Source organism: Rosa rugosa, chromosome 5 (genome assembly GCF_958449725.1).
Source record: "Rosa rugosa chromosome 5, drRosRugo1.1, whole genome shotgun sequence".
Classification (NCBI taxonomy): domain Eukaryota; kingdom Viridiplantae; phylum Streptophyta; class Magnoliopsida; order Rosales; family Rosaceae; genus Rosa; species Rosa rugosa.
The window spans coordinates 13726441-13738862 of NC_084824.1; the positions used below are offsets into that span (position 1 = coordinate 13726441).

Sequence of the window (12422 nt, forward strand, 5' to 3'; positions counted from 1 at the left end):
TAGAGAAAATGAGGTGTTATTGAACGCCTATTCTGGGGTCATAACCATAAAAGTCGTAACATTAGTGCCCCCCAGTAGACGTTGTATTGGGGGCCAACGATGACTGCTTTATTTATTGACGGACTGAAACTGATATTCCACAGTAAATGTAGTGTTAAACTGCAGTAGTCGATAAATGAAACAAAATTGTGTGGTTTGTGTCAGTCTACTGGGGGGCAGTAGAGATATTATTGACCATCATAATGTTGGTTTTTAGACATTAACTGTTGCTTTGAGTGTGAATAAATTCTATAAACAGCGAAATATAGGAACCGGTGTAATGTTTGATGGAAAGTGTGAGGTTTGTGTCAGTCTAGTGGGGGGCAGTAGACAGATATTGGGGTGCAGTATGTGAATACTTGAATCTGGAGCAATTTCTGATGGTTTAGTGGGGGGCAGTAGACTCATTACTTCCCCCCAATTCTGTCTTCCTCAGAAGACAGTCATCATCTCTTGTTGATTCTAAAACAAATATTGTGTTTCTTTGTGATGATGTGCAATACACTGTGAATACTTGAATCTGTTGCAATTTCTGATGGTTTAGTGGGGGGCAGTAGACACATTACTTCCCTCCAATAATGTCTTCCTCAGAAGACAGTCATCATCTCTTGTTGATTATAGAATGATCATTGTGTTTTTCTTTGTGATAATGTGCAATACACTGTGAATCTTTCAATCTGGTGAAATTTCTGATGGTGTAGTGGGGGGCAGTAAACACATTACTACTCCCCAATAATGTCTGCATACGGGGTCAGAACCCTTTTCTTTAATATTTTAGAATGATCATGTTGGTTTTGTTTTGGTGTAGAATGGGTAGACCAAGATTCACCATAATGAGTGACTCAGAAGAAGATGACAGGAGTTCAGAGAGTTCAGATAACTGCACTGATACAACGTTTAACCAAACCCTGCAAAAAAAATTTGACGACATCAGAAAGAGGAAGCGACAACAGGCAGAACATCATTCTGATCAAGAATCTGCTGAAGAAGAAGTGAATGAAGATTCAGGACGACAATCAGAAGAAGAATCCGAATCAGAAGGTGAACAGACAACGAAGAGGTTCGTAATCAAAACAAGACAACAACCAAAAAGGAAACCTGTTCAAGAGGAAGAGGATTCAGAAGAAGAAAAAACAAAGAGGAAGAAGGCCAAGAAGAAAAAGAAAGCTGAAATCAAGAAGGAAGAGCAGAAAAGTGAGACCGAAAAAGCAAAGATTGAATGGAAGCAACAGAAGTGCACGCTCAGTGCATTCTGGAGAATGGTCAATGCACACAAGGATAGAATACCAGACAAGACAAAGGAGATTTTGAAGGGTACAGACTTTGGAGAAATGATGGAACCGTTCTGGCAGGACAAGATAACCGAGATCCAGCTACACAAGCATGAAGCGGACCTGGAGATACTCATGAGGCACTTCGACCGCACAGACAACAAGTGGAAGTTTGGGGATGTTGTTATGGAAATAACGGAGGAGGATATCACGACTTTATTTCACCTCCCGGCCGAAGGAGAAGTGTTCAATGTGAACAGGAGGGTGGTGAGGGAAGAGATGGAAGACTCTCCAATTTTTGGCAGCCCTTTAAAGACGCATGCTGTCCTCAGAACAAAGGTGGAATCGTATTTGGTAACTGAGTTGACAAAGCCGGCAAAAGAGAAAGATGCCAGGAAGATAGCCGTGCTAATGATCACATATCTATTCAGCACATTCTTTTTCACCCGAACCGGTGCTCAGATCACATGGGATATGGTCGCCGTATGTGAACGGATTGAGAAGATAAACATGTACAACTGGCCAAGATTAATTCTGAACTTCTTGATGGAAGGGCTACAAAAGTATAGGAGGAACAGTCCATCTGTTTTGAATGGATGCCTTCTTCTCATATATTACTGGTTCCTTGAGAAGACCAGGGCAAAGACCTGGATACTTGGAAAGCAGAATGAAACTCCACGATTCATCCGATGGTCGATAAAGGAAATATTTAGCCTGGAACAGCTGTACAGGAACGAGAACTTAGCCGTGGTAAGCAAATTACAAAAACATTACATCTATGTTCTTTCCAATGTTTACTACACATTACTGACTTGTTAAATGTAACAGGATCTGATAAAAGCTAGACCGTGGCAAGGGAAAATTGGACTGGAAGACCTCGAGATGGGTGATGAGGTGCAGGACACACCAAGCTTTGACAACTGGGTGAGTGGCTCAACTGAGCTTGTCTGTTGCCAGAAATTGGGTTGCAATAGATACATTATTGGGACCCAGTAATTTGTTGACACATGTTCAATTATACCTTAAACTAAGCCTATGACCTGAATAACTGATGTTTGTTTGTTAATGTTTAAAAATTGGCTTGTTTAATATGAAATATGAGCTTCTATGGTAGTCTACTGGGGGGCAATAATATTATTACTGGCCCCCAGTAAACACATTATGGGGGACCAATAACTTACAGGTTTTGGTTCAAAATTTGGCAGGTGCCCCAGGCAAGCCAAACGGAAGAGGAACAAAATGAAAGGCTGACGGGGAATATCAAGGAACTAATCAGGGAGATGGAAGCAGCAATTGGTGAGTCAAAGCCCACCAAAGAAATGGAGGCAAAGCTAGGAAGGCTTGCCAAAGCAAACGAGGAACTGAATGCACAGAACAAAGATCTATGGGTCAAACTAAAGGTTGCCGATGAGAGGATTAAAGAGCTGGAAATTGAAAAGAGGGCAAAAAATAACCTCATCAGGGCGTTGTACATCCGGCTTGAAAAGGAGAAAGGAGAGGTCCCCCCACCACAAAAACAACTTGAGATAGTTCCTTTCATGCCGAAAGTGGTCCCCCAAGATGAAGTTGAGGATGAAAATCCAAACTTTGGACAAAGCGTAGGAGAGGAGACCCATTATGCAGCCAGTGTGGGAAAGTCGACGGACACGGTGACGTCAGCGTTTCCTATTGCAGAGGAAATACCTGGACAACAAGATGAAAGCCGTTTACAACCGGGGCAACAAGTACATGGGAATGAAGAGGAAGATGAACAGCTCGATAACATCATAAGGATTATTGCTGAGAAGGAAGCGATGGGAGTAATGGGAAAGGAAAAACCGAGGGAAGGGACCCCAGCCAAACAGGAACCACAGAAGAAAACTCCGGAGATACATTCTATAGTGAAGAACGTGAAGACATACCGGAGGGCTGCCAAGAAGGCTAGAGAGGAGGAGTGGGAGTACGACACTCCGGAAGAAGCAAAAATTACGAAGAGAGCTGCACCTAAGAAAGCAGGAATCATGCAGCAAGCCCAGAGAAAAATGTTGAACAATATCAAGATCAAGGGTGTTAAATGCGATAAGCCAACATGGAGGACACTGGACCCGGCAGTGGCAAGGCACTATAGAGACTTCTTCAACGTTGCTGTGAAAGACACGTAAGTACACAGCCTGGTTTAAAATGGGTACAACAATTCAATTTCTGTTTATCATATTGATAAAATCCGCATTGGAATCAAATGGTTTTGTTTGAATAGGACCGAGTACTGGACCAGCATTGATCTTCTACGCCGGATCACCAAGCACGACCTAAGAGTAATCATCCAAGAGGGGGACATCGAAACTGATGTAAGTCTTTCAATGAAAGGCTCCATTTAATGATTTACTGCCCCCCAGGACAATGATTACTGCCCCCCAGTAAAATGCGTATTTCACTCAATTTTCCTTACTATTGTTCACCTTTAATGTTCTGATGAAAGATCCAATGACCCAATTGCAGGTGATCAGCGTTTATATGGAGTTGTTGAAGTCTGATGCAGAAAAGCTAAATGCGCAAGTGGGATTCCTCACAGTCGACGCAGGGGTAAGTAGCCTAAACCAAACACATTGAATTCTGTGTTTTTTGGAAAGCAACATTGTGTATTAGTCTAAATTATGGCATACAATTTGTGTTTATTGGGGGGAAGTAATCATTCTACTGGGGGGCAGTAGAGTGATCATTCCCCAATTTTTGGCACTGAATATATATCATTTTGTGTTTTGAAGATGTTCTGTTTATTTCTTTCGTTTTGGATGTAAATCAAGTGGTATATGTCGGTCTATTGGGGGCCAGTAGGCACATTTTTGCCCCCCAGTAATGTGTTTTATTGTAGTCAGGAAAGGATTATTACCCAAAATTTTTTAGTTTGACCTTGAATTAACTTGGTTACGTTCTGTATGCAGTACTATGCTATAAAGTATGAACAGACCAAAGAACAAGATGAGGACACTAGACCTTTTGAGTGTGGTGTCGAGACAATGATTTATGAACCCCTGTGGTCAGTCTTCCGTTTCAAAAAGGTGCTAGTACCAATTCACCACACAACAAGCATGCACTACACATTGCTGGTAATTGACAATGAAACAAGGAGGTTCACACATATGAATTCATTGAGGCCACCAATCAATGAATTCACCAATGAGGAGAAGTACCAACTGAATGCAGCAAGAGTGGTATGTAGTAATTCCACAAATGCAGATTTATGTTTTCCATACTGTTATCATGCTTTTGTTGAACTAAAATTCCATGTCTGCAAAAAACAGGTAAAGCACATACAGAAATTCATACATGTTGTGAACTTGACTAAGACGAGAATACGGGGCGAAAGCCAAGATCCAAATATCACTCGAGAAAAATGCAAAGGCGAAGATGATAAGGAAAACCTGATTATTGTTGAAGAAGCAATGACCGAGGAGGAAAAACAAACCAGAAACTGGATCTTACAGAATAACGTTGTGGAGACAGACTATGAACTCTTTGAAGACTTTGACTGCCCGCAACAGAACACATCATCGTAAGTAAATTAAAGCAACCTATTTGTCATAATAGTTGTGTAAGATTTGTCGTTGCTGCCTACATTCATAAACATAAATTATTTTTACTTTTTTACAGTGGTGATTGCGGGCCCTTTATGCTCCATTACATGGAGAGCATAGTAAATGGCATAGAACCAACCAAGGAAGGCGGGGACAACATGAGGAAGAGATTGCTTGAGAGGTTCATGCACCTACTATTGGGCAGAAAGTGAGGAGCGAGATAAGATATAACATATTTAGAAATGTAGATTTTGTATCCGAAGAGTAGGGATTGTAAAGTTCTCGTACTAGCCTTATCTTGAAACTATGGTGAAATGAACTGCATTATTGGGCTGACTTCAATTAGAAGCATGCACCTTACACAAAATGATCCAAAGTAGACATGTTACTACCTCCCAGTAATTTGTTGTTTGTAGGTCAGAATACTATTGGGCCCCACTAATATCCCCAGTAGATGTATTGAAGTCACTCAGTTGGCTTTTAAATTTGTTGGCAACATTTGAACAGGGTTTCAAATAAGTAGATGTCATTTAAAAGATGACATTACTGGGGGGCAGGAATTTGTTTATTGCCCCCCCCCCCCCAGAAACCTACTGTAAGCACTAAAAACAGCTAAACCTGTTGGAAAATTGACTTAAACTATCTAAAAGCAACTGCAAAGAAGCCAAACGTATAATTCTGTATTCCGAAAAGAATAATGCTTGTTTGAGCCTGAATATACAAGGAGTCCTTGAATTGATGTGTTTACTGGGGGGCACTAATATGTTTACTGGCCCCCAGAAACCACCTGTAAGCATTAAACCTGTTGGAAAATTTAAATTCAGCTGTGTAAAAAATCTTTTAATCATCCCAACTGTAAGAATCTGACATATTAAAAGAAAAATGATTATTAGTGCCTGAATATACACAATTACTGGCCCCCCATAAACCAATTACTGCCCCCCAGTAGACAAATTCAAAACGTAACGACTCTTTACAGAAACATATACTACTACTGAACGAGAGGTTCAGTGCAGCTCAACTTGTTATGAGTGCCCATTTTGCCACAACGACCACAACGAATCAGCTTCTTTTCAGCCTCTCCAACCGACTTGAACCGCTTCACCCTAGGCCTCCCGGGGGGCCTCTTCGAAAGGGGAGGTAATATACATTCAGAAGCAGATTCTGAAGAAGACATATCAACATTGGTTATCGGACAGATAGGAAAACTGTAGCTCTTCTTGAACATATCAACCTGAAAGTACTTATCAATATAATCATATACATTTACAGAAGCAGCCTGTAATGCAGCAAGGCCGTGAGGACAAGGAAAACAATTAATCTGCCATTTCACACATGAACATGAATGATCGGAGATGTTGACTACATATGAAAAGTCAGATCGAACCTCATAAACTCCAGGGCTAGAATAATGGACACTGAAACGACGAGATTTCTCCATTTGCTCCTTCAATCTTTCCTCCATTTTGGGAGTTAGTTCTGTGGTCCAACGTTCTGCCTCTTCCCTCCTCTTACCGGCCATCTCCATTTGTTTAATTCTTGTCTGGTCCAGCATACAATAGACTGGCATCAAACGCTCAATTGCAATCCAAGAGTTAAATGATTCAGCAATCCCATTAGCCATAATTCCATATCGGCAACTAGTATAAAATGCACGGCACCAATTTTCCACAGGCAATTCAGCAAGAAAATGGTCAATAATATCGGCACCACCAACTGCTCTAAGCAACCGCAAATTGAAACGGTATTCCTTCTCAGTAGAGGAATATGCAACCTTAAAAAACTTCTGCTTAACATCTTCAATCAATTTTGAATTACCTTTACCCCTATATTTACCGGCAAGGTTCGCCACCAAGTGCTTGTAACAAAACAGATGAGGATTACCAGCAAATACCTTATCGAAAGCACTCAACAATCCAACACCCCGATCACTAATAAATGTGATAACTCTTCCTTGAGGTTCAAGCAGACTCTTCAAATGCTTGAAAAAGAATGTCCAGTTTGCATCTGTCTCAGAATCACAAAAACATATGGCTAGAGGGTAGAAACCTGCATAAACCAGATCACTGGAAAATCAGTCTACTGGGGGCCAATAATGTTGATATTGAACGGCAGGAACCTATCACAGCGTCGCACAGCAATGTAAAAATGATATCTATCACAATGAAAGAAACTAGAACAAGAAATATTAAGCACACAGATGAAACTATAACAAAAGCCAATATTACTGGGGGCCAATAATAAATGTAGGGGGGGGCAATAAACAATACAGTTACCTTGATTCCCATTCCTTCCAGTTGCAGACAGAATCTGCCCCTTGTAAATGCTCTTACCAAACGTTCCATCAACATACAACACAGGCAAACAGAATTGAAACCCTTCTACACAACCTCCATAAGCTACGAAAAGCCTCTGAAAACGATTCGTCGATGGTTCAACTTCCAACACAAAAGAAGAGCCGGGATTACTCTGCAAAACAGCTTCCTTATACCAAGATAACTTGCTAAACGTGTCTGCATCGGAACCATAAATCGCTTCCTTAGCCCGATGCTTTGCTTTCAAGGCAACCTTGTAGGAAATATCAAACCCATAAGTTGATTTGAACTTGCTCATAATTTCCCTTGGAGTCAATGAAAGATTATAGCTAACATCAGCAGCAATGCAAGTCTTGACAACCTTGGATCCCAAAAGCTTGTGCTTTTGAGTCCTCACTACACCCTTGCAAGTGTGAACATTATTCAACTCTGTTATGTAAAGGCAACCATTGGCAGATGATGAAAAAGCACGAAGATGCCAATCACATCCTTCGGTTCCAACATTTGCACAGACTGCATGAATACGGTCCAAATCATTTCTCAGCAAAACAAACTCGAAACCAACTGCAATTGCATACTTCCTGAGCTTCTCACGGAGCTCAGCGGCACCATGAAACTTATCCCCGACATGATGAATATAAGAACTCCACTCATCAGACAAATACGTCTTGTGAACTTCAGTCCTGAATGCATCACCCAAATAATCATCTTCATCAATCACTTCCGACCCACTATCCACAGAACAAGTTCTCCTACAACCTCCCCCAATCTTTAAAACTGAAATATCGACACACTCTAACCTATGTATTCTAGCAGAGCAAAACAGCATCTGGAAATCACGATCGTTACGAAGAAAACAAACTTCACAACCTGGAACTGAATACTGAAGCTCAATAATATCACTTGGCAAAAACTGGAATGTACGGAAAATGTCTTCATACAACTCAGAGTAGCTCATGCATTGATTCAAAGGAATCATATAACCTTTGCCAGAGTAAAGGCACCTAGCAACCAGAGGATCAACCATAGACCTGCGAAGAAAACACAACCGAACGAATCTATTATTAAACCTACATCACATGTTACTGCCCCCCATTAAATTGAGATGTGCCCCCCAATGATTTAATCAAAACTACCACAACGAAATAGCAGAAGTACCAAATTACTTTTAAAATAATGAAAAGGATACCTAGACAACAATTACAGCGATTTAATATCACATCAAAACATTACTGCCCCCCAATACACATACTACTGGTCCCCAATAATGTAGTCAAAACAGCAAAAACAATTTCGAAAATGTAATAAATTGAAATGAATTCAAATAAAAGATCAGCAGGCAACAATTATAGATACTAAAATATCATTGAACACACATTACTGCCCCCCAGTAAAAATATTACTGCCTCCCAAAAATTTAATCAGAGCTACCAGATCACCTCGGAAACAGCTCAAACCCTCATCCAATCATGAATTCACCAATAAAAACACGAAATTAATACAGAAAATCAAAACTAACACAATGCACTCAAAAACACCTGGAAATTCATAACAAAACTGCAACAACAATTCAAAACCAAAACAAACATAACACGAATCTCTGATTCAGAAAATTCAGTTCGAAAATAACACAACAATTCGTACACAAGAAGATCTGTTAGTTAAACAGATTAAATCGAGCTAAAACTCAAACAGATTAGATAGAGCTAAAGAAAAAAAAAACAAACCGCAGTGGAGGAACACACAGAGCATCTCGACCTCGCTCCATTTGAAAATAGCAGCAGATATTCTCTCTCTAGGCTTCGCAAATCCTCTACCACCAGCTCTAAATACAAATCGCCGGAGAGCTTCCCACACTGAAATCGCCGGAGAGCTACGCACGCCGGAACCAGGGAGCTTCTCTCTCCAGAATTTGAAATCGCACGGCTCCTCTCTCTCTCTCTCCCTCTCTAAAATGATACAGCTCCACTATCAAAAACCACGGAGCTTCTCTCTCTACAATCCCGGCCGATTCTCTCTCTCTCTCTAAACTCGGAGAGCTTCGCTCCCTAAATCACGTTTCTGTTACAATTTGAAAGCGTTTCAGTTATAGAGGGGCAAAAGGGTCAGCAAATTTGGATAAAACAGGCACGTGAGGAAAAGATTGGGTAATTGGGGTTTAAAAATGAAAACTGTTGATTAAGTGGGGAATCTCTTAGACTGTTTGGGTAAATGGGGTTAAATGACCCAAAAATTGGGTAAATGATCATTTTCCCTAGAAGTAATAACCAACCATTTTCAACAAGCTCTTCCCAAGCTGGATTGATCACCTGGCCAGGCCTCCACAATATCGAGAGAGAGAGAGTAAAAACAAAAGGTTTTGAGACCATGCTCATTGTGGGTTTGATTCGGTTTTGAAGTCTGCATGAATTCTTAATTAGCAGGCGGGTTTCAGGAGATGTGATGACAAGGACAATATGCGTTCCAATGGATTGTTGACATGGTAATTTTTCATATTATACGCGAATAAAACACGTATTTACATTTTTTTTTAAGAAAATACTTCCATATTTCATATTTTTAAAATAGATTTGTTAAATGTCTCATATTTTTGAAGTATTATATACATTCATTACGTTTTTTTTCTTCTGTATTTTACACATTATTAAACAAAAATTAATATATTAATTAAAAAATTAATTCTTTAATTAATTAAAAATATTTGGCCAAATTTTTCAACGAACTATTTAGAGAAATGTCCGAATAATACACGTATGTATTTTTCACATACTATACACGTTCAGTTTTTTACTAACTATGTTGTTAATCATCTCGTCAAGCCAGGCGGCCGGTAGCAGTAGGATTTGGGGCCGTCAAGCTCGTGGGCAAGCCAATGGTGGAGATTGAAGCTGATGCGGAACATGAGGATGACGAGGAGTTCCTCTGGCAACGGTCCACAGACTTCTTTTGTCACGCCCTGAATTTTGAATAAATAAATTTAAATAATCCGAAACATGAAAACTCAATTAACTTGTTCATATGCTCAGAAATATTTCCATTTAAACCAAGCATTTAAACACACTAATTCTCAAATCTCGTATCAAACAAACATATGAGTTATTTATTACAACATCAAATTTAAATAAAGTGTTGCAATCACAAAAACACACTGAACAAAGTTCTGTGATTAAAAATTGAAGCTCTACGCTCCTCAACTTTGTCCCTGATTCTCCTGACCTGCAGGATTGTCCGCTATACCGTTTGAATAGTGTACCGGGATTGCAAACACAAAACTCGGTAAGCTTTTTGCAAAGCTTGTATGAGTAAATTTAAATAAAACCACACTAACTACAAGAATAATAATTCTTCAACTCATGGATAAATCATCAATTATATAACAGACTCAATCTCACGTAACAACCAAAGAAGACACCCCAACTTTCTCCAAAACATTGTACTCATGATGCAGTAACACAGTTACAACCATGACGGTACACGTACAACATTCTAGAGCTCTAACTGAATCATTACATGTCACATTGGCCGAGGTTCAAGCAACCGATATATTACACTCCGGTTATTACCATAACCGTCGAACTTTAGACCTTTCGGTCCTCAGATCAAGACATTTTAAAGACACCCACATGACTCACTCACCAATGTCCCATCATAACACCAAATCAACCTTTGAATAATATAACTCATTCCATATATTTCAGAAATAAGTACATGTTCAATTCAATAATACGAACAAATCTCTAATAGTCTACCTTTCACAATGTCACACCATCCAAACATATATTCCACGTAAATACACACACACACACACACGTAGTCATCTATGCAGGAATGACCACTAAACCAACTATAGTTCACATACACTAAAAATCGAGAAATATTTAAAACAAATATTTATTTTCATAACACAATTTCACAATTTATCGAATAAATATAAAATAATGAAATCCGGTTCGTAAATGAATCATGTGAGATTTACTCATCTCAAATTCAGCTGCGTATTCTTAACAGCTCAAAATAACGATTCACAAATCGTCCGCCAAATCAAATCCGTCAATCGCCTAATCAATTTCGATCCCAACCTAGCACACAATTCACAAAATACAAATATACAAAGATCTGACGGCGGATCCTCACATATCACCCTTTCGAATCGTCATTTCACAATTGTACGAAGATCCAACGGTTGGATCTTCATCTGTGACCACACAAAGTCATCGGAGCAGTCCTACGATCATCATATCATAATTACAAGTCGATCGGAGGGTCTGATCCTCGCGGATCGAAAACCGAAACAATCAGAACCGAAAAATTCATAACTTAATCATACGATTTCCAAAAATTATGTATTGTACATCTATATGTTCGTATCGATGTGTAGATCGAAAAGAGGAATAGAAACTGTCCCTGTGGTGGCCGGAAGTGGCCGAAAACGGCCTCCACAGAGGGCGCGGCGCCGCAGTCAACCACCGCGAATGGTGGTGATATCTAGCTGCATTTCTTCGTCTCATCAAGCCCAACAATATTCACAACTAGCACAAAGTCTGAAAATGAACAGAAGTGGTCGAAAAGTACCTCGAAACTGTCGGGTTTGCCGGAAATTTTCCAGTTTCCGGCGAGCTTGATTTCTACGGTTACGCTCCAATCCAGGTCTTATTCTCCTTGAAGCATGATCAGAGTCCTCAGGCGGTCCTAGGGTGCCCAACAACTCAAGAAATGGTGGCCGGAGGAGGGAGAAAATGGCGTTGACTCGAAATGGAGCTCGGATCGGGTTTTGCTTCCAGCGCCGTGTATCCGCCGTGAGAGGGGGAAAGGTGACCACTAGTCGACGCAGGAGGAGGAGACGAAGCCAACGCTCTTTTTTTCACGTCAAACGGTGGCCAGAGGAGGGAGAAATCGCCGGTGGAAGTTTGGAGGCGATTTACGTCGGGGAGAGAGAGAGAGTCAGTTTCCAATTTTGGAAGTTTTGCTATTTTTGGAAAATTTTCAAAAATAGTGAGGCTTTATCCTAAAAAAAGAAAGTTTTCCAAATGCGATAACTTCTTTACTTGAATTTCGATTCTTGCGTTCCGCATATGCATGAACTAGTATCGACGAGCTTTACGACTTTTATGAAACAAATTTTTGCAAATTCTCAACATATAAAAAGTCAACTTTTAAATCGAGCGTTTTCGAATAAATTTCGTTCGACAAAATTCCCGATGCTCAAACCACACGCGAACAAGGCATCAAAACTAAAATTCGAA

At 40.0% G+C, this 12422-nt stretch overlaps 1 protein-coding gene across 2 annotated transcripts; it reads right to left on the minus strand.

The window, feature by feature from the left end:
* Positions 1–5569: 5569 nt before the first annotated feature.
* LOC133712322 (uncharacterized) lies at positions 5570–9406 on the minus strand. 2 transcript variants are annotated; one of them, XM_062138428.1, is made up of 4 exons: positions 8907–9406; positions 7141–8210; positions 6252–6913; positions 5840–6028 (listed from the first exon to the last, which is right to left on the minus strand). In XM_062138428.1, exons 1-4 carry the CDS (start codon positions 8945–8947, stop codon positions 5966–5968), a joined length of 1836 nt encoding a protein of 611 aa, XP_061994412.1. In that variant the 5' UTR covers positions 8948–9406; the 3' UTR covers positions 5840–5965. The 2 variants fall into 2 exon arrangements, with proteins under 2 accessions (XP_061994411.1, XP_061994412.1); XM_062138427.1 differs by having other exon boundaries at positions 5570–6913.
* Positions 9407–12422: the final 3016 nt, after the last annotated feature.

Coding starts and splice junctions, on each gene's coding strand:
- LOC133712322 (XM_062138427.1), bottom strand. CDS start 8,947: ATGGAGCGAGGTCGAGATGCTCTGTGTGTTCCTCCACTGCG. Junction 8,211..8,906: donor CTGTGTGTTCCTCCACTGCG/GTTTGTTTTTTT, acceptor TTTTCTTCGCAG/GTCTATGGTTGATCCTCTGG. Junction 6,914..7,140: donor TGGAAGGAATGGGAATCAAG/GTAACTGTATTG, acceptor TGGTTTATGCAG/GTTTCTACCCTCTAGCCATA.